The following is a 24335-nucleotide window of genomic DNA, read 5'->3' as shown; positions in this document are numbered from 1 at the left end:
ACGGGAAGGAATCGTAAAAGGTGACGCTTAATTGGATAAACAAGACGAGAGAGTGTCACGTGAAAAGGATCGTGAGAGTATTTACACGAAGGTGATTATTACGATGGGCGGCCAGCAAGTCGTCGCAACTGTGAATATGTACATAATTTGAAACGTACACACAAAAGTTCATCGTACATGATCCTTGGTCGCGTCATGGTGGGTATTCATTCTGTACTCCTTTTGACGTATAACCTGCTTCCTGCACCTCATGTCACACATGACCTAACATGGAGGTCGTACTTATTTTCTTTTCTTATTAGCGTGAGCGGAAGTCGTCGTCTTACTAACGACTTCATTTGCCATTTCTCTAACATCAACCTCTTGTCGTTTCAATGTCGACACAACTTTCATTCTGAAATGGAAAACATTTTACACCATATCAGGACCAATGGGAAATTTATTACGAACAGATCTGCCAAAGATTGTCTAAGATATTTGTCTAAAATATAATTGCTACAATGTACGACACTCCCAACTCATGTCCCTTATCATAAAAGACAACTGCCGATTCGAATATGTGCATTTGTGTCACTATCAGTAATACTAGATCTCAGGAAATAAAGGTTTCAATACAGGTCACACGAAAACATTCAATAAATAGACGAATGATTGAATGATATTAATCAGATAAATCAATAGATATACAAGTAAATAAATAAATGAATAAATAAGTAAGCAAACAAAACAACAAACAAATCAATATATATATAAACATTAAATAAACAAACTTACTAGCAAATAGAAAAGTGTATATTTATACAAAATTATATATAAACAAATACATGAATAAACGATTAGATAAAAGAAATACACGAAATAATACTTGGGAAAAGTTGAGAAAACAAACGGCCAGACCAAAAAAAGAATACAGTCGATCCTGAGACAATGATAGAGAAATAGAAAAGAAGAAGAAAGACGAACGAAGAAAGAAGAAAGTGTGATTGATAAATATATCAACAAACATAACAAGAAGAAGAAAGTATGATTGATAAATATATCAACAAACCTAAATTGTTCTATACATTTGCAAATGACGAGCCGAGACTCAAAGAAGGAATCCTCGAGTTAAAGGTAGATGGGATAACGAATAAAAAGGCAAGAGTGAATAGAAAATGGATATAAATGGCTGGAAAAATGGCATGACCTGAAGAGGACATCTTTGTTGACTTCATCCTCAATTATTTCAAGCGGATGAATGTGTGTGTACTCTGCTGTGTGGGATGATTGAATACTAGTTATTCCATTCATTATCGATTTCCTGCTTGGTAAGGTTGTATGCATAGTGAGAAGTGCATGTGATTTTTTTTTGTATGCCGAAAAGGCTGTGGCTGTCAGCGGTCTGAAATCAACATGATTAGCTGGATCATGCCGATTACAAAGGATTACAAAGGCGGAGCATGCCGACAGGAGACCTTTTGGTCCATATCTAGGTCGGATGCGAAAAAAAATCATATTAATAATGAAATAATAGATAAAAAATATAATAATGTAAATGACAAATAAAATACATAAATGCATAGGTAAATAGTAAATAATAATAAATTGACATATAACTAATAATAAATGAAAATCAAACAGACAATTGATAACAAAACAAAAACAAATAATATAAAAGATTATAATCATTACAGCATCATGCTTAGGTGTTTATCTAAATGATTCTTAAAGCTTTGAACTGAACTACATTGCACTACCTGTGCAGGAAGTTTATTCCATTCATTAACTACACGGTTGGCAAAGTTGTTTCTACCTACTTCCAAATTTAATCTATTTCCGTACAGTTTGAGACCATTGTTTCTTGTCTTATTCTCATTCAATGTGAAAATTTTGTCACTTTTGATGTTGTCAATTCCCTTTAAAATCTTAAAGACCTGTATCAAGTCACCTCTGAGTCTACGCTTTTTTAGGGAAAACAGATTCATATGTTTTAGTTGATTTTTGTATGATCTATTTTTGATATTTGGAATCAGTTTTGTGGCTCGCCATTGTACTTTTTTCAGTCTGTCAATGTCTTTAATGAGATTCGGTGACCATACGGAAACAGCATATTCCAAATGTGGGCGAACTAACGATTTATATAGCTTGTTAATAAGTGATGGACTTTTGAAATCAAAAGGTCGCGCAATCAGCCCTAGAATCTTATTTACTTTCTCAGAGGCTGAAATACACTGCTTGGATGATTTGAGGTCGTTACCGATAATTACGCCGAGATCTTTTTCACTATCCACTTTTGTTAACGAATTTCCAAATAACTTGTAATCGTACTTACTGTTATTTTTACCTATGTGCATTACCTTGCATTTACTTGCGTTAAATTTCATCAGCCACTTTTCAGACCATTGCTGTAATTGATCTAAATCTTCTTGAATATCTAATTGGTTTGAGTGATTATTTGCCACTCCGCACGGTTTTGTATCATCAGCAAATTTGGAAACAGTAGATTTTAGTCCATGGTCTATATCATTTATATATACTATGAATAGAAGTGGCCCAAGAACGGAACCCTGAGGAACTCCACTTGTAACATTTTTCCATCTAGAAGTTTTTCCATTTAAAACAACTCTCTGTTTTCGACCATTCAACCAATTACTAGTCCAACCTAATAGGCTACCACTTATTCCGTGTAAAGCTAATTTAGTAAGTAGTCTTTCGTGTGGGACGGTATCAAAAGCTTTTGCAAAGTCTAGATATACTAAATCTATATTGTTTCTTTTGTCATAATTCGAGATAACTGTGTTGTAAATTCAAGTTAGTCACGCAAGAACGTTTCCGTTTGAAACCATGCTGGCTATCATTTATCAAACGGTTACTTTCTAAATGATGTTCGATAGCATCTTTGATGATAGTTTCCATTATTTTTCCTACAATTGAAGTCAAACTTATAGTCCTATAGTTATTTGGCTTCTTTTTGTCACCTTTTTTGAATATGGGAGTAACGTTAGCTAGCTTCCATTCTCTTGGGACATCTCCGGATATGATGGATTTCTTGAAAATAGTTTCTAATGGAACAACAATCTCATTTTTCATTTCCTTTAAGATTCTTGGATGCCAACCGTTAGGCCCTGGTGTTTTATTAACTTTGAGTGCATCTATACACCTTTTAATTTTTTCTTTTGTTATATTTATTAGGTGCTGACATATAGTAGAGCGTGTCGATTTTAGGGATTTAGAAGGAAATTTCAAAATTTGCCATTTCAGTAACAAGTGATTGTTACCTTTGGACATATTGAACGAAATTATGACATCAACAATGATTTTAAACATTTCCTACCTACACCAAAATGAGTTTGAAATACACACACACATACCTGTATATATATATATATATATATATTATATATATATATATATACATTGATATATACATATATAAATATATATATACTGTATACATATATTATATATATATATATATATATATATATACATCTACACTGAATGGGTCCCAGCGATCAATTGATATCTTTATTCACGTTTCAATTTCCAACAAAATGTCTCCATCGAGCGATTCTTCAGTCTCGATTGCGATGGCATGGAATTAAAAGTTATTTGTGGTTCAATAAAGATATATATATATATATATATATATATATATACATATACATATAAATATATATATATATATATATATACGATTTTTAACTTTTTGGCATTGCATATATCTATTCCAAGTTTATTGCCATAAAACAAGTTGATACATAATATATCAAATACGAAGAAAAGTTACAGTGATATTAGCAATTCATACTATACAATACAATGTTCCAAATATCTCTTGTGTTGTATTGCAGAGTATATGTTTAACTCTACATTAGTGAATTGAAGTCTGGAAGTCTTCTTTACTTCAGTGTGCCAGGCAGCGGTCTGGCCTACAAATACAATGTAAGCTCCGTTCGTGACTCGGAGGGTTGTCAGAAACGTTTTCTGTGTACATTATTTACACTCCTACCAAAACATGTATATATATATATATATATATATATATATATATATATATATATATATATATATATATATATATACATATATATATATATATATATATATACATATATATATATATATATATATATATATATATATATATATATAATGTTTCGTCGCTTTGACTTAAGCTTTTGTCCACGCGAAGTCGTACGAGTACCCTTTCGTAGCATATGTATGATTCACCATGGTCTTGGATCACCTGTCGGACTCGTGATCGACAGTTATTAACCTCCCGGATGAGAGCTATGACCGATCTATGAGTATTGCTGTGACCTTACACACACACACACACACACACACACACACACACACACACACACACAACTCCCCGCCCACGAGAGTTGTAGTAACAACCCGCAGCGCAGCAATAATGAAATTATTTCAGAGCTGGGCGGGATTCGAACCCGGACAGCTTTAGTGGCAGGCGGGAATTGTAACCACTGCGCCTCGATGTTGTGTGCGTGTGCACGCTAGGCATTGAAGAGAGATGATAAGAGTATTTTATTTTCTTTGGTAAAGCCTCAGAAGTCACTGTGATCTGGCATTTCTCCATCTTTTTGTGCAGAAGAATCGTCATACAACGTGTAAGCGATTTCTTCTTTTCTTTCCTCTTTCATTGGTAAGACGGAGAGAATGATCCGGTTTTTTTTTTTTTTTTTTTTTTTTTTTTTTTTTTTTTTTTTTTTTTTTTTTTTTTTTTTTTTTTTTTTTTTTTACATTTTCAGCTCAAAATACCAGTTTGTCAAGTGAGTGTAGAAAAACATTTTCTACACTGGATGGCGACCGTTGGGCTGTGACGTCACGGCAAGCTTCTTGTGGTTCTTAATAAACAAATAAATCGATTTAAACATTAAAAAATGCATAGTCAAATATGGAATTATGTTAATATAAGTAAACCAACATTCACATTATAAAGCGAATTAATATATAGTTTGACTAACTTCCTTTTCTCTGATAAATTAGAGAAATGAAACCTAGAATGACGCAAATTTGATTAAAAGTTGCTCCATGGAATAGCGTTTCCGCGCGATTCATTGTGTAATACTTACGTTGATATATTTCAATTTAGCGTCGGTTGTACAGTCACTAAAAAGCCAAACTCCACATCAGAACAATATTCGTGTCAACTTAACAATTCATATTAATTTGCATTTGTCTTCTGTTACAAGAACATTTAAGATGGGATTGATGCAGGATACAGTTATTTTAATCCAATTTGTCAAACGCATTTGACATTTGGGAAAGGTACAATAATTTCACTACTGAATTTGCTTTTTCGCATTTTGGGAAAATCGATACATCCCTAATATTATTATAAACGACACTGATCTACCATGTCTCTCAAATTCACCGTTGTGGAGAGAGAGGGGTTGGAAAAGCTATGGAAATACTATTGTACTCCTTAAAAAGGAATTTTGGCTTGTATATATGTGAGCATGTACTGTCAATAAGCTTGCCCGAAAGAACAAAATAAACACCTAGAAAGTTGGTTTAGTTTGGATTTGTTTAGTTTTATTGTCGATAATATATACAGAAATAAGTATACATTCTATAACATTCCGAGGGTAGCGCGATAAAAAATATAAACTTATTTCCATCATGGTCCTCTAAAATTGAAATAATCATTGAATGTAAATAGATATACTTACATTAATTAATTATGTAATTACGTAAACGGCTTTCAATATTCTCGCTCTATTTTCTCGACATTTGCTCATCAAATGATCCTATTTTTGTTACTTCAAACTTTTCGATTTCAACCCGAGCGCGAACGAAAAAGTAAAGGCGTGAACGAAACTCAAGGAATGAAGCACATGACAGTTACACTATTTCACAAATGTTCATCGTTACCAAATGCAACTGTACGAATTGTAAAGTACAAATAAACGTACTTGTAGCGGTGTTGTGATTATTTGTAATAGAGAGTTCTATATAAATATAATATACTCCTCCCCTTTTGTGCTTCACATAAGGACTGTAGCTTACAGTCGAAATATATTGACTCTCCGTTTCCATTTTCTTTTTCTGCTCCGTGTTTTTAGTTTTGATTTGGAAATAAGCTACTGCATTTTCAATTTTTTCATCATCGTATATATATATATATATATATATATATATATATATATATATATATATATATATATATATATATATATATATATATATATATATATATGGAAACTAATAATGTATATTGTGATTTAAGATTGTCTTGGGTCACGTGCTAGACGCGTGATTGACAGTTATTACCCTCCCAGATGAGAGTTCAGAGCTCATCTATGAACAATGCTGTGACCACACACACACACACGCGCGCGCGCGCACACACACACACGCACACACACACGCGCACACACACACACACACACACACACACACACACACACACACACACACACACACACACACACACACACACACACACACACACACACACACACACACACACACACACACACACACACACACACACACACACACACACACACCACACACACACTCGATGGTGTAGTGGTAGCGTTCGCGGCCGCCACTACGGCAGTCCGGGTTCGAATCCCGCCCAGGGCTGAAATAATTTCAGTATCGCTGCGCTGTGAGTCGTTACTCCAATTCTCGTGGGCGGGGAGTTGTGTGTGTGTGTGCTGTCGAACACGAGTCCAACACGTGATCCAATACCATGGTGAATCACACACACACACACACACACACACACACACACACACACACACACACACACACACACACACACACACACACACACACACACACACACACACACACACACACACACACACACTATATTCATTCGTTTACACACCTCTCATGGCGCTGTGGTTAGAGCTCTGGCCTGCCACTACGGAGGTCCGGGTTCGACTCTCGCCCGGGGCTGAAATAATATCAGTATCGCAGCGCTGAGGGGTGTTACTCCAACTATCGTGGGCGGGGAGTTGGGTGTGTGTGTGTGTGTGCAAGGTCATAGCATTACCCATAGATCGGACCTACGAGCTCTGAGCTCTCTTCCAGGAGAGAAATAGCTGTCGATCACGAGTCCAACACGTGATCCAAAGACCAAGTGAATACACACACACACACACATACACACCATCCCCTTACCCAAGGGGAACAGTAACGGATTGTTATAGAATTGTAATAAACAGGGTTGGATCTGTGATTTCGTATTTTAGATTCATCAATGTGGTTTATCTATTAATCTTTATTTATTGATATATTTATTTATTTATTATTTATCTATTTATCCATGTATTTATTTATTTATTTGATTAATTATATATATATATATTTCTTCATGTATTTATCTTTATTCATTCGTTTATCTATATATTAATTTCTAATTAGCTTTTATTATATTTACTTATTTGCACACTTCAATTTGGAGCGAAATTTATCTTTATTTATTAATCTTTATTTACTGATATATTTATGCATTTTTTATTTACATATTTTTCTTATTTATCTATTTATCCATGCATTTATTTATCTATCTAATTATATATATATTTCTTCATGTATTTATCTATATTCATTCGTTTATCTATAAATTAATTTTTTATTAGCTTTTATTATATTTACTTATTTGCACACTTCAATTTGGAGCGAAATTTATCTTTATTTATTAATCTTTATTTACTGATATATTTATGCATTTTTTATTTACATATTTTTCTTATTTATCTATTTATCCATGTATTTATTTATCTATCTAATTATATATATATTTCTTCATGTATTTATCTATATTCATTCGTTTATCTATAAATTAATTTTTTATTAGCTTTTATTATATTTACTTATTTCCACACTTCAATTTGGAGCGAAATTCATCTTTATTTTTAAGCAGACTTATGTTCCCGCCAAACGATTTTATTTAGACGATTTATTCACCCACCACTCCCCTCCCTATGCAACGAAAATGTCTGATTATTACAAAGCCTGAACTGAGAGGGCTCGAAGGAATGGAGAAAATGAAAAGAGAAAAATCTTTGAAAATAAGGAAAGAGGAAAAAGAGAGAGAAGAAGAATAGAAAAAGGAAGAGAAGAAATAATGCTGGGGACTATATAGTTGGCATAGGTTTCCCCGCTGACGTGGCACAGATTGGTCGCGCCCGACATGACGTCATATCGTATGCAGTCGTGTTCAAGGTTTTGATTGGTCGCGCGCGATGGGCGTCTGAAACGTCATGTCGTCGATGCTGTCACGTCCGTCACTCGGATAGGTCGAAAAGAGTTGTGACGTCATACCGCTCGTAGTTTCTCTTTAAGGGTTTCTTTCAGTACAATACAATCAATTGGTGGCAAATAATGATAAATACAGAGATAAAAAAAACATTGAAACATAGGTAACTGATAGTCCAATGGAGGGAAGTTATCGCACATGAGGTGTAAGTCATTTAATAACCAGACTTGTACATAACTTCCGTAACCTTAAATGGATTTACTCGACTACGTTTGACCTACTTTTTCGACCTCTCAGCTTAAAACCGATTTTTTTTTTGCGGTTAGACTTACCTAGCTTTCAAAATTATGATGTTTGGAATTAATCATGACTAGTTGGTCTTACCTCTTGAAATTTCTTTAAACACAACACACACGTAAGTGCAGAATTTTGGAAATGGAAATTATATGATGGAAAGAATAATCATAATCTTTAGAATAACAAGGATATAAAAGCCTTAATTGGAATATATCCCTAAGAAATGACAAACAAAAAAGTGAGAGACTTGAATTTGCTAAAGAATACAAGAGTGGCATTTTATTATTGGAATATGCTATAGTGGTAGTGATCACCACTTGGAAAGAAGAAAAAAGTACTAAGAACGGTATTTAGAACACTAGAAAGAATAAGAAATACATTGCAAAATAAATACATCAATGAATAAATAAATGAAATATATAGATAAATAGACGAATGAATGAATAATGGAATAGATAGACACATACGCCCTGCAAGAAATTAACATAATTCATGTTTTAGGATTTCGGGTAAAAAACAATCAAGCTGATTTTTTTTCTTTATTGATATGTCATTCTTCTAAACCGACTCCAGATGACACACTAGATTTTTTCCTGACTGACGCCACATAAATTGAATAATCTGGCGTTAGACAGAATAAATAGAAAATGTCACCAAAATTTTATTTCATATTGGAGTGCTAAAAAAAAGCTTTATCTGTTTTCAGAGTAATCAAAAACAAACTCTGTTATAGTCAGTCGTACCACCACATTTTTCGAGTTTTATGTAATATGCAGGAAATGATATAGGATGAGGAAGACGTAGAAAGAGAATGAGAGAAAGAGGGAATTTGCGGTGGACAAGTCGCGTTGCTTGATGCAAAGCGACATGACGTCATCAGACCCACCCCCTCCCTCGCTGCCTCCTTCCCTCTCTCTACTCAATCATGCCCCCTCCTAGTCCTGTCACTAATCTTCCCCGATGAAGACAACAGCAGGCTTCACTGCTTCTTGGCCTATGAAAAAAGAAAAAAGAAATAGAGTCATCAGGAAATAACACATTGTATGGTTTCAATATTAACGTAGAAATACCTTGTATATGAAGACAATACCACCAATAAAAATAAAAGGAAACAAAACGTATCCATGTTTTGCTTATAAATATATTAATAAAACACACACAAAAAAACACGAAACATATTGACCAATAATAAGAGATCAACGAATCTTTATTTTTTCTTGTATGATATATTTATTAAATGCGTGTGTGTGTTTGTATACAATACAGAACTCACCGTTGTGTTCCTCTTTTTTCGGGGGCCACGAGCATTCCCCAGACGTGAGGCCAAAACCCGAATTAGTTCCATCTGTGATGGAAAGACGCGGGAGAAAGGTGATAAAGAGAAAGGGATGAAAAATATTTATTATTATTATTATTATCATTATTATTATTATTATTATTATTATTATCATTATTATTATTATTATTATTATTATTATTATTATTATTATTATTATTATTATTATTATTATTATTATTATTATTATTATTATTATTATTATTATTATTATTATTATCATTATTATTTTTATTATTATTATTATTATTATTATTATTATTATTATTATTATTATTATTATCATTACTATTACAATTATTAGATTATCATAAACAAGTGAAAATCTCTCTCTTATGCCTTCGTCTGTAGCTGTTCCCAGAGCCTGGCTTCCGTCAAGATGCGACTGGCCAGGTCGTCGAGGGCCTCGGCGTCAGGAGGGCTGAGGGCGTCCTCAGGACCAGGAACTTCTGCCGCGTCGTTGTCGTCGTCGTCGTCGTCATTTCGAGCGGGAAGTGCCTCTTGGCCGCTCAGCACAGACCGTTTTCTTCCACAACCTTAAACAGATATATATATATATATATACATATATATATATGTATATATATTTATATATATACACATATATATGTATATATATATATATATATATATATTTGTATATATATACATATACAGTCACTATCCGAGTTACGACGCACGCGAGTTACGACCACCCGTACTTACGACCACGTCTAGCAGATGTCTATTATGAGTTTACTGTATATGTCTGGCAGCACAGCGCGTAAGATAGTTGTAGCAGCCCGGCATCGCGCACGACATTTATGGCAGAGATGGAAAAGTTGCTATACACGTGGTTGGAAGATCACAGGTAAATAAATGTGAAACAGATGTTGCAAACAGTGCAAAGTAAGGCTACAAGTTAATTTCGCATGTTGAAATAACGTGCAGGTGAAGAATACGCTTCACATGAATTCATAGCGAGTGCTGGGTGGTTTCGTCGCTTTCGAGAGCGTTACCAGGTTCACCACGTGTTGTCGAAAGGTGAGGCTGCTAGCAGTGATGCGCCTGCAGCATTTGTGGAAGAGTTTGATCAATTAATTAAGGATGAAGGATATTTACGTATTTAAGACCACGACTAGCAGATGCCTATTATGAGTTTACTAATAAGAGTACTTTATAATAAGTATTTTCCTTCTTTAACGTAACAACTAAGCAACTGAAAAGAAAATTGTATGCAACTGTAGGAGAGAAGCCAACCACAGAGTATGGGATCCAATGTATTTAACGCTTCGCCCAGCAGGGCTTCTTTAGAAATAACACAGTGGATTTTTTTTTAAGGCTATCGATTCATAAGATGGTCATTAACCCATTAAACTCCGATGACAAGATGTCTTGTCATTTGGTCAAATAAAACAAAAAATCATAAAACACCAAAATGTTTGATCAAACACCAGAAAAATATGACGTCAGTCCTCCTCGAGCACTGACGTCATATTTTTCTGGTGTTTGATCAAACATTTTGGTGTTTTATGATTTTTTGTTTTATTTGACCAAATGACAAGACATCTTGTCATCGGAGTTGAATGGGTTGAGCCTGATTTGAATTTGTACAGTCTCGACGTTGTTATGTGTGTGAACACAATGTACAAACATCTGACTCCTTATATAACCCGAGCTTACGGGGAGAAACGAACATGAAACTGGTGTAAACACAGTTTGCGTAAATTGCATGTTACTTTGTTTTTAAAATTGCTAAAGGTTTATTTATTGTAAAAAAATACATTGTTTTGATTTATATCATCAATGAGAGATATAAAAGCGGATTCAAAACATCTACGTTTCATAGTATGGTTTTCATATTTGATAATCCTAGAAATATTCCAGTCAGCATTGTGGCCTGCATCGTATCTATGTCTAACAATGGCATTATTCATATTGTAAGTTTTCATATCATATATTAATTTTTTTTATAAGAATTAAAATAAAAGGCATATAATTGATAAACAGTAAACAGCTTGTATATAATAGTATTCAGTAGAAAAAGTTACTTAAAAATGCAACAGATTGATATAATGTATCCCAGAGTATCACCCTCGTGTCGGCCATTTTAATGGGATCCGACTTACGACCAATCCGACTTACGACTGGTTGGTCGGAACCAATCTAGGTCGTAACTCGGATAGTAACTGTATATATATTAGCAGGGCAGTTTCTAGGCCTGGGGCGCCATCTGCTGGGGGGGGGTGCCAAATTAAATGAGAGACAAGTATTTTTTTACGTGAATAATTCAAATAAATAGATAAATACAAGTGCAAACGCGAAAATAAATGAATAATGAAAGTGTTGATACTTGATGCAACGGTGTTTAATGTTTGAATGCACATTTCACATTTTAGCCGGTTATTATTTCCAGCCCGGAGAGGGGGGGGGGGAGGGGGGGAGAGGGGGGGGGGCGCCATAACGAATTCTTGCCTGGGCCGCCTGATGAACTAGAAATGGTCCTGTATATTAGGGTGGCCAGACGTCCTCCTTTTGAACACTTTGTCCTCCTTTCTTGGGGTGTGACAAAAATATATGAATAAACGAATAGATAATTAAAAAGATGATAAAGAATAAATAGATAAATAGATTAATAAATAGATAACCCTAGGTATAGTAGGGAACACTGGAGTCTTAGTCTTGAGTTTATTCCTGATTTGTTTCGCAGGTATGCTTTTCCCTTTGAAAAAGCATACATGCGGAACTAGTCAGGAATAAACTCAAGACTAAGACTTATGTGTTTCCTACTCCGCTTTCGTCATATATACACCTACATATATATATATATATATATATATATATAATATATATTTATATATATATATATATATATATATATATATATTACTAGAGAAGACAGGATAGATGAATTGGTTTAGAGATAATACATTTAGAAAAGTTAGCTAGCTTTTCTGTTGAATTTTAATTGTGTAGGCAAACCATTTAGATAGTACTTCGTTTTCTTTCAAATTCTTTGGAGTCTTGAAGCAATTTCTACCAATTCGACACTTTAAGCGGTACAATCTGACGCTGAATATTTATCTATTTGTTTATTAATACATTTATTTATGTATTTATTTATTTATTCATTTTTGTATTTTTGCGGATTCCACTGGCGAATACGATGAGCATCTTTTGAAAGTTTTGTCATTTCTGTAGCTGGGTTCTGGTAGGATGTTTATAGGTACGTGTGGATAATATTCTAATAATGGCCTCACAAAAGCCTTTGTACTCTTCGTCGCTGATTTTAAATTTTCTTAGTGGGTGAGGGGATGAGAAAAAAAATTGACGCAGCCCGAAGGGATTTCTCCCCGTCTTCTCCTTTTCTGCATAAGGAGACGGAGAGAGGGGGGTCGCCGAATTAATGAAGCGGCCTTGCTGTGGATGTGCTGTATCTTGCTGCATTGCTTCCGACCCAGGAGAGTGGGCGAGATGCAGGGATGACCCATCATCCAGGAGGAGCCAAGATAAGAGGGAGGGAGGTGGGTGGATGGGGAGTGGAGTATGTGGGGGTGGAATAGGTGGAAGTGGATTATATGCATTTGTTTTCTGGCTACCTTAACTGTGAGGGGGAAAAAGCCTTAGGTATATGTATGTATGAATGTATGTGTGTATGAATGTATGTATTTACCTAGTTGTATTTTGTGGGAAGGGGAGCTATGCTCGTGGTGTCCCGCCTTTGTATCTCGCAGTGTCTAGTTTGTTTTTAAACTCATGAATGGTTTTTGCGCATACTATTTCATTATCCACTTTGTTTCAAGTGTCCAATACTCTATGTGGAAAACTGTTTTTCTTCAGTTCTCTTCTGTAACTATGTTTTTTGATTTTCTTTCCATGTCCTCTTGTGTTTCTCTTGTCCCAGTTTAGTAAGTCCTCTCTATCGAGTATCTCTGTGCCTTGATGTATGTATGTATGTATGTATGTATGTATGTATGTATGTATGTATGTATGTATGTATGTATGTATGTATGGTATGGTCTCGCTTCCTACTGTTATAGCTGTTGGCATGAAACAGGCATTTTCGAATTTGGATTTATCTATTTATTTATTTTTTCCAAATCTCTTCAAACTACGTCATTTGGTTGCTCGCTTCTTCCGTTTGTTTTGTCATAATTTTGGTCGGCTGCCTGATGTACGATGATGCATCACAATACTCGCGTTACAGAATAAAAACTTACAGCTGTCTTACTCGTCCTCGTTCTCTCTGAATATTAACAACCACGGAAAATATCATCAAGCCAGTTGACAGAACAAGGGGGTCAATCAGCTACATCTACAAAATAAATATAATCAAAACGCCGACGACGCCATCGCAGATCGCTTTGGCATGCTGCTTTTACTCTGATTCATGTTGTGTCAATGGAATATCGAGGCCGTACGAACGCTCATCTTTTATCGATAGATAAACATTATAGAACCGTGTGTGTGTGTATTCACTTGGTCTTTGGATCACGTGTTGGACTCGTGATCGACAGCTATTTCCCTCCTGGAAGAGAGCTCAGAGCTCGTAGGTCCGATCTATGGGTAATGCTATGACCTTGCACACACACACACACACCCAACTCCCCGCCCACGAGAGTCAGAGTAACGACCCGAGGCACAGCGATACCGAAATAATTTCGGCCCTGGGTAGGATTCGAACTGGGTACTGGGAGCACTTCTACTTCCCAGTTCAGCGCTCTACCAACTGTGCCACCGAGTCGGTAGTGTGTGTGTGTGTGTGTGTGTGTGTGATTCACCATGGTTTTGGATCACGTGTTGGACTCGTGATCGACAGACATTTCCCTCTCGGAAGAGATCTCAGAGCTTATATACAGGACCGATCTATGGATAATGCCGTGACCGCATACGAACACACCCAACTCCCCGCTCACGAGAGTTGGAGTAACGACTCGCAGCGCAGCGATACTCTGACGAGGTAGGATGTGGGTGGTTGAAGGGGGCTATGCCCCCGTGAGGTGGTGGCACACTAAGCATTTCTCGCTAGCATGCTACTCGCTTTTGGCTAGAGAAAGCAGACAAAGATTCCCGCCATGTTAAAGAACGAGTCTCTGTTACTTTAGTAGTTAAAATGAATAAATAGATAAATAAACAAATAAATAAATAAAACTAACAAATAATAACAAATAAATAAAACCAAAATTAATAAAAATAACACCGATTTCACATGTTTTAGATATCTTGATAATTGTATAGTGACAATTATAGAAAGAGAATACAAACTCACGTATAATCAATAATATGCATGTTCAGTTCTATTCATATTTATATATATATAGTCTATGTAAGTATTTATGTGTGTATGTATGTATGTATGTATTTATGCATGTATGAATGTGTGTATGTATATAAGTATTTATGTATGTATGTATGAATATGTGTATGTATGTATTTATGTATGTATGTAAGTATTTAAGTATGTATGTATGTATGAATGTGTGTATTTATGTAAGTATTTATGTATGTTTGAATGTGTGTATGTATGTATGTATTTATGCATGTATGAATGTGTGTATGTATATAAGTATTTATGTATGTATGTATGAATATGTGTATGTATGTATTTATGTATGTATGTAAGTATTTAAGTATGTATGTAAGTATTCATATATGTATGTAAGAATGTGTGTATGTATGTATTTATGTATGTATGTATGTATGTATCTAAGTATTTATGTATGTATGTATGAATGTGTGTATGTATGTATTTATGTATATATGTATGTATGTAAATATCTATGTATGAATGTATGTATATATTTATGTATGTATGTATGTATGTATGTATGTATGTATCTAAGTATTTATGTATGTATGTATGAATGTGTGTATGTATGTATTTATGTATATATGTATGTATGTAAATATCTATGTATGAATGTATGTATATATTTATGTATGTATGTATGTATGTATGTATGTATTTATGTATATATGTATGTATGTATTTATGTATGTATGTATGTATTTATGTATGTATAAATGTGTGTATGTAAGTATTTATGTATGTATGAATGTATGTATGTATGTATTTATGTATGTATGTGTGAATGTGTGTATGTATGTAAGTATTTATGTATGTATGTATGTAAGTATTTATGTAAGTATGTATTTATGTATGTATGTAAGTATTTATATATGTATGTATGAAAGTGTGTATGTATGTAAGTATTTATGTATGTATGTATTTATGTATGTATGTATATATGTATGTATGTATTTATATATGTATGTATTTATGTATGTATGTATGTATGAATGTATGTATGTATTTATGTATGTATGTATGTAAATATGTATGAATGTATGTATGTATGTAAGTATTTATGTATGTATGTATGAAAGTATTTATGTATGTATGTATGTATGCATGTATGTATGTGCATGCAACTCATCTTCAGGTTCAATCAGATTCTGCGATATTCTTCAGTAGAAACCGCGCGTGTGTACTCAGTTCTAGGACGCCATCATCTAGATCAGGGGTTCCTAACCCATTAAACTCCGATGACAAGATGTCTTGTCATTTGGTCAAATAAAACAAAAAATCATAAAACACCAAAATGTTTGATCAAACACCAGAAAAATATGACGTCAGTCCTCGCTTCGCTCGCAGCGAAGCGAGCGAAGCGAGGATTGACGTCATATTTTTCTGGTGTTTGATCAAACATTTTGGTGTTTTATGATTTTTTGTTTTATTTGACCAAATGACAAGACATCTTGTCATCGGAGTTTAATGGGCTTTTCTCTCCAATTCCCCACTTTTTAGTGAACCAACTCTCCATTTCCCACCAGTGCTTCGGTCTTTGACAAATTCGATTTTAACCCATGCAGCAGTGTTTAGTACGTAAATATACGCTTTGCTTTTTTTTTTGTGCCATTTTACGGCCCTTAATTTTTGTTTGCATATATTAGATTTTTAACTAACAGTTATCACATTCCCCACTTGGCAACTCCGCTATTCCCCACCAGTGGGGAATTCCCCACAGGTTAAAGAACCACTGGTCTAGATCCAGTGTTTGGCTACTGTGACGTCACGCCGACCACCTGAAGAATAGCCGCGCTCTCATAAACACGTCTTTTAATCAAAATGTGACTGTTACGATGGTGGCGTCGACAGGGGGTAATTTACAAAACAATTAAGAAAAAAAAAAATTATACAAAGCGAATTTCAAACTGATAAAGACGCGGACGGTAAGTTGTTTATAAGATTCTGTTAAGTGTCCCATACACGATCAATTATATTGCGTAATTTCATTGTTAATACTCTGAATTGACAATTGAATTGACCGTGTATGGGCGATATATCGCCCATACACGGTCAATTCAATTGTCAATTCAGAGTATTGACAATGAAATTGCTCAATATAATTGATCGTGTATGGGCCGCTTTGGACACGATGGATGCGCTAGCGTGAACCTGTTACGAGAAAACAGGTATGTAAAGGAAGTACATGGTTATCAAAGCAGGATTAACCCATTCAACTCCGATGACAAGATGTCTTGTCATTTGGTCAAATAAAACAAAAAATCATAATAAAACAACAAAATGTTTGATGATCAAACAGCACCAGAAAAATATGACGTCATCAGTCCTCCTCGAGGAGGACTGACGACGTCATATTTTTCTGGTGCTGTTTGATCATCAAACATTTTGTTGTTTTATTATGATTTTTTGTTTTATTTGACCAAATGACAAGACATCTTGTCATCGGAGTTGAATGGGTTAAGAGGGGCATTTTGATGCAGCCTGATGTTCCATCCCAGATCAAAGTGGAGATTCATTTTCGAATAAACGAATCAGATTGATCATACCAGTACAGTCTAGAGACGTAGCTGGGTTAGTTCCAATATTCTTCCTGTTTTGTACTGTAGATTTCCTTAGTGTTTGTGGTATGGCCTAGGATATTAGCAGTGACGCTTCCTGTATAAGTCCCCTTTTCATACATGTACTAGGCGCGGCGACGCCTCTTCGCCCTGTGTAGCGAAGGTCGCTGCCCCCGCGTCAGTCGATGCCCGTCCGTCTTCCAGTGCGCATCTACCGCATTACCCGCGTAAATCACCAAACCTGTTTCACTCCTGCCCCCCCCTCTGCAACATTGATTGCAAACAATTCTCACGAAAATTACTGTGAAAATATCTCTTATTATTTTTTTTCACACCGGAAGCAAAGAATACGATTTATATAGTAATTCCATTCATACTTGTTTACTCGTGTTGTCAAGTGGTAATTCATAAAAAAAAAATGTTACCCTGTGTAGGAACTATCCTAGGCTATGAAAATAGATACTACTGCTACTATTCTAGGGGTGATTCTTTAACGCAAAACAAGTTATCTATTCGTTACTGAAAACCTAGACGCGTGCGGTAAATTTGAACATGTTTAAAATGCAGCGTCAGACACATCGAATTTATTATTTTAGTCGCTAGTGATTTAAGGTGATTATCCAAAGCGAATTGACGTAGGAAATAAAGATGGAAATAAAGACAGAAAACAGAGAGTAAGGAAGAAATCAATGAATAAAGAATAAAAAATCAGCGAAGGACAAAAGTCGACGACTTTGGCCCGCGCGTAGAAGACTTCATCAAGAAAGAACGACATTTGGTGTTTACCTGTGAAGGCGTTGCAAAAGGGACGCTTAGCTTTCCCCTCCAACGTCCCATCGCCCTGAAAAAGGCAAATGAATTAATAAACAAACTAACGAATAACTAGATAAAATATATAGATAAATATACATAAGAGCAAATAAAGTTATATAAATAAATAAGCAAACAAACAAATAAATTAACGAATATATAAAAGTAAATGAATAAATCGAAAAAATATAGAGATAAATAAATAAAAGAATAAATAAATGAATAAGTAAATAAACTAAAAAATAAATAGATTAGCATTCAATAAGTAAATAAAACAGAACTGAAACAAAATACAATCGAATGCTAAGAGACAAAGCCCAAGACGAGAAAAATCTCCAATATTTGGAAAGGAAAAGTGTCGACATCTAGAAAGCTACGGTTATCCAAAACCCTTTTTAACATCCTGATAGAAATATTGGGAATGTTGGTAATTTGGTGATACTCGAATTTAGGACAACACTATCGGTAATCCGATGTCGCTTGTAGGAAGGGGAACCCGTCTTGTTGTGCCGCTTATTCTTATACATCTGGCAATAACTGCGTAAAACGAAATAATGTAGAATGAAATAAAGGGAAATGAAATAGGATAAAATAAAAAACAGAATAAAATAAAATAAAACATAATAAAAAACAATAAAACGGAATAAAAACAAGATAGAGAATAAATCTAGGCAAAGCTAAATAAAACAAAAGAAATAGAAAATAAAAGATCACAACAAAATTAAAAAGAAACGACAAAAATAAAACAAAGTATAAGAAAAACTAAAGACAAAGGTTTTCTATTATATAAATGTATACAAAAGACTCTTACCCGTGCAGCGACGGGGGAGGAGTTACAAGGGACGACGGCGATGACGACAAAGACGACGGCAGCCACAAGGCACCCGACCAGGGCCTTCCGCACATCGAGGTGCTGCATTCACTGTGGGCGGGAAATAATAATTGGTATTAGCAGGTGGGAGACGAATATTTTTCACACACATACACATTCACATGAGTACGCTTCCCGTCTCGCGGCGCCCAATCAGTAACACACTTGCTCCATCGCCCATGATCCTATTCACACGGATCGACTTTTCGCCGTGGGCCGTCCACAACACGACGTCATGCTCTCTTAAATAACTAAGGGTGTCTATGGACGCATTCACACGTGTGAAAGCGTCCATAGACACCCAGTACGACGTCGTATCGTGGACGGCGCACGGCGAGAAGTCGATCCGTGTGAAACGAGCCATAACTGCCACCAGATACCGTAAACTTCGCTTTTCAGACATTCATTTTTACTTATCTAATTATCTATCCATTGCTTCTCTGAACATCGAAAAAAAATCAGGTTGATACATTTCCTCTCCATCTGTTTTTCTGTTCTTCTTTATTTGTTTCTTTTATATACAAACGATGCTTTCCTAAGTCATTTCCTTTTCCTGATTGAAACGCGAAGGTAATCGTTACGCGGTTCCTGTCACCGACATGACGTCATCAACCTTTCCCGGTTGAAGACTGAAGATTAGCATTTGCAAAATATAGTATATATATATATATATATATATATATATATATATATATATATATATATATATATATATATATATATATTTACTACATCCATACATACGTACATGCATACGCACATATTTATGCATACACATAAATATCATTTAAACTTTAAGTTGCCAAATCTTGTATAGAATATATATATATATATATATATATATATATATATATATATATATATATATATATATATATATATATGTATATATATATATTATGTATATATATGTATATATATAGTATGTATTTATATATGTATATATATATATATATATATATATATATATATATATATATATATATATATATATATATATATATATATATATATACACACTCGTAAACACACATATGATATAGTGTAGAGGATGAGACGATCCAACGAGCGTTGTTCCTTTACCTTATACCGCAGTAAGGTAAATACACACACGCACTTTTTTTTTTAAATAAATAAATAGATAAAATTAAGAGTACAAAAATTAATGTGGGAGTGAAATTATCTATTCATTTACAAAACTAACATGTTTATCAATTAATTACTGTATATGTTTATTTAATTATACGGTATTCTCTTGTCTATTTAAATATTTTCTTAATGAAATTAACTTATTTAAAGATCTATATTCTGTGATTCACGGACAAATGTTGGTTCTCATACGTAAAATGAAGGAAATTGTCTGAGTCTACGAAACAAGTACGAAACAGGATATAGTTATAAAACAGATATACGTAATATTTTAAAAATATATTCCTATAGTGACATTGAAATACAACTGTTTTATCATTAAGAATACGGTAGCGAATTGCAACAGTGCCTTGTTCTTTGAGTGGCGATTTAAATCAAATCAATTTTGACGGTTGAAATAGTTGAGAAATGTGATTGTTCTACAACTTAAATTTTCGTTCAACTTACCTTCACTGTCCAGTCAACGACCCAGGATATATGAAAGATTCTCGAGTCCTGAAAGCTGTTTCAGTCGTCCCGTCGAATTTATACTCTCCCCCCCTGGCTGACACGAATCGCAACTCGCAAGGTGATTGGCTCTCATTCAGTGACGTCATGGGCTTTGAAGCCTGTGATTGGTCGACATCGTGTAAACGTCATGTCGCGCAGAGGCGAAGATGTCGATGTTGAGTGGTAGAGTTTTTGAATCCGGTTGTAATAGTGAGTGTAGTTCATTTTAATCTAAGTCGGGTAATATTCTACTGAACGTAAATTACAATAGATCAACGCGCGTAATTACATAATCAGGCGTGGGACTTTTGCCTAAAATTACCGAATAAGTAACATTGGGCGGGAAATCTTTCTCTTGATAATAAAATTGTCTAACTTGCTTATTAGACAATTTTATGATCATGAAAGTGATTAGTACTGTGTATAGTCGTAATCACACTGTGCTAGCCTTCAAGATGTGCGTATCTTTTATCCACTATAATCAATCTAACACAAAGACAAAATTCCACGCAAAGAAATTAAATTTATTTTTCTGAATCGCAAGATAAACAGCGTTCAAATGCAGACGAAAGTCTTTTAAAAATACAATAAAGACGACATTCACAAAAATGAGACAATTTCCAGCATTTTTCATGAGAGTATGGCGCAGGTGATAGAGTTCCCGACCGCCACGACGGCGGTTCGGGATCGAATCCCGCCCAGGGTTGAAATAATTTCAGTACCGCTGCGCTGCGAGTCGTTACTCCAACTTTCGTGGGTGTGAGTGTAAGGTCACAGCATTGCCCATAGATCGGTCATATATATGATATCTGAGCTCTCTTCCGGGAGGAAAGTAGCTGTCGATCACGAGTCCAATACGTGATCCAAGACCATGATACTGAATCACAGACACACACACATCCCCTTGCCCATGGGAGACAGTAAATGTAAGAAAAGGTACGAGAGAGAGAGAGAGAGAGAGAGAGAGAGAGAGAGAGAGAGAGAGAGAGAGAGAGAGAGAGAGAGAGAGAGAGAGAGAGAGAGAGAGAGAGAGAGAGAGAGAGAGAGAGAAAGACAGAGAGAGAGGAGTAGGTGGAGGAGCAATAGGTGAAGAAGGAAGAGGAGAAGGAAGAGGAGGAGGAGGAAGAGGAGGAGGAGGAGGAACAGGTGAAGGAGGAGGAGAAGGAAGAGGAGGAGGAGAAGGAAGAGGAGGAGGAGGAGAAGGAAGAGGAGGAGGAGAAGGAAGAGGAGGAGGAAGATGAAGAGGAAGAAGAGAAGGAAGAGGAGGATGAGGAGGAGGAGGAGGAGGAGGAGGAATAAGTGAAGGAGGAGGAGAAGGAAGAGGAGGAGGAGAAGGAAGAGGAGGAGGAGGAGAAGGAAGAGGAGGAGGAAGATGAAGAGGAAGAAGAGGAGGAAGAGGAGGGGGAGGAGAAGGAAGAGGAGGAGGAGGAGGAGGAAGATGAAGAGGAAGAAGAGGAGGAGGAAGAGGAGGAGGAGGAGATGGAAGATGAGGAGGAAGAGGAGTAAGACGAGGAGGAGGGGGGAGGGAAGAGGGAGAAGAGGAGAGGAGGAGCAGGAGGAGGAGGAGGAAGAGGAGAGGGAGGACAAAGAGGAGGAGGAAGAGGAAGAAGAGGAAGAGGAGGAAGAGGAAGAGGTAAAGGCGTTGGATGAGGAGGAGGAAGAGGAAGAGGAGGACAAAGAGGAGGAAAAAGGAGTAGAAGGAGGAAGATGATGATGATGATGATGAGGAGGAGGAGGAGGAGGAGAGAGAGTAGGAGGAGGAAGAGGGGAAGGGGGAGAGGAGGAATAGGAGGAGGAAGAAGAAGATGAAGAGGAAGAGGAAGATGAGGAGGAAGAGGAAGATGAGGAGGAAGAGGAGGGAGGAGGAGAGAAGATGAGGAGGAAGAGGAAGATGAAGAGGACTAGGAGGAGGAAGAGGAAGATGAAGAGGAGGAGGAGGAGGAGGAAGATGATGATGATGAGGAGGAGGAGAGAGAGTAGGAGGAGGAAGAGGGGGAGGGGAGAGGAGGAATAGGAGGAGGAAGAAGAAGATGAGGAGGAAGAGGAAGATGAGGAGGAAGAGGAAGATGAGGAGGAAGAGGAGGGAGGAGGAGAGAAGATGAGGAGGAAGAGGAAGATGAAGAGGACTAGGAGGAGGAAGAGGAAGATGAAGAGGAGGAGGAGGAGGAGGAGGAAGGAGGAGGAGAGACGAGCCAACTCACAAGCCTTCCCTTTTAGCTCCTGCTATGACCCGGCCTGGTCACACGTACACACACGCACATACACGTACATACACGCACACACATACATACACTTACACATACGCACACGCACATACACACACGCACACACACGTACATACCCGCACACATACATACATACACGCATTCATACGTACACGCACACACACGTACACACATACCTACAAACACGTACACATACGCACACACACGTACACACACACACTTACACATACGCACACACACGTACACACACACACACACATACCTTCACACTCGCACACACATGTACACACACGTACATAAACGTACACACACGCACGCACACGCACACACATACGTATACACACGCGCACACATACGCACACAAACGCACATACGTACACACACGCACACACACACGTACATACACGCACACATACGTACACACACGCACACACGCGTACGCACACGCACACATACTTACACACACGTACATAAACGTACACACACGCATGCACACGTACACACACGCACACACATACGTATACACACGCGCACACATACGCACACAAACGCACATACGTACACACACGCGCACACACGTACATACACGTACACACACGCACACACACACGTACATACACGCACACATACGTACACACACCCACACCTACACGTACACATACTTACACGCACACACACACACGTACACTCTCTCACACACACACACGTAGACTTACGCACACATACAAACACACACGCACACATGGACACACGCGCACACACACACTAACACACACGTATACACGCACGCACACACACGTACACACACATACCTACACACACGTACACTCACGCACACATACAAACACACACGCACACACACGTACACATACGGATACACACCTACACGTACGCACACACACGTACACACACGCACACACGCGTACGCACACGTACGTACACATACGTACACACACGCACACACACACACCTACACTCACGCACACATACGTACATCCACGCACACACATGTATATGTACGTACACATACGCACACACACGTACATAAACGAACATCCGCACACACGTACACACACGTGGACGCACGCA

General features: G+C 36.4%; 1 protein-coding gene across 1 annotated transcript; it reads right to left on the bottom strand.

Moving 5' to 3' along the window:
- Positions 1–9057: 9057 nt before the first annotated feature.
- CCAP (Crustacean cardioactive peptide) lies at positions 9058–21065 on the bottom strand. The gene is made up of 6 exons (XM_076193724.1): positions 20980–21065; positions 19324–19434; positions 18489–18543; positions 10197–10393; positions 9795–9866; positions 9058–9515 (listed from the first exon to the last, which is right to left on the bottom strand). Exons 2-6 carry the CDS (start codon positions 19429–19431, stop codon positions 9501–9503), a joined length of 447 nt encoding a protein of 148 aa, XP_076049839.1. The 5' UTR covers positions 19432–19434; positions 20980–21065; the 3' UTR covers positions 9058–9500.
- Positions 21066–24335: the final 3270 nt, after the last annotated feature.

The sequence above is a fragment of the Oratosquilla oratoria genome, chromosome 12, assembly GCF_046742065.1.
Source record: "Oratosquilla oratoria isolate Oo_2021 chromosome 12, ASM4674206v1, whole genome shotgun sequence".
NCBI classification, from domain to species: domain Eukaryota; kingdom Metazoa; phylum Arthropoda; class Malacostraca; order Stomatopoda; family Squillidae; genus Oratosquilla; species Oratosquilla oratoria.
The sequence above is the reverse complement of the archived record's forward strand: the minus strand, read 5'-3'. Positions and strand labels throughout refer to the sequence as shown.

Excerpts from the sequence above, each read along its gene's own strand:
- CCAP (XM_076193724.1), bottom strand. The coding sequence starts at position 19,431 with ATGCAGCACCTCGATGTGCGGAAGGCCCTGGTCGGGTGCCTTGTGGCT. Across the intron at positions 18,544-19,323 it reads CCTCCCCCGTCGCTGCACGG|GGCGATGGGACGTTGGAGGG; the intron begins GTAAGAGTCTTT and ends TGCCTTTTTCAG. Across the intron at positions 10,394-18,488 it reads CTTTTGCAACGCCTTCACAG|GTTGTGGAAGAAAACGGTCT; the intron begins GTAAACACCAAA and ends TATCTGTTTAAG.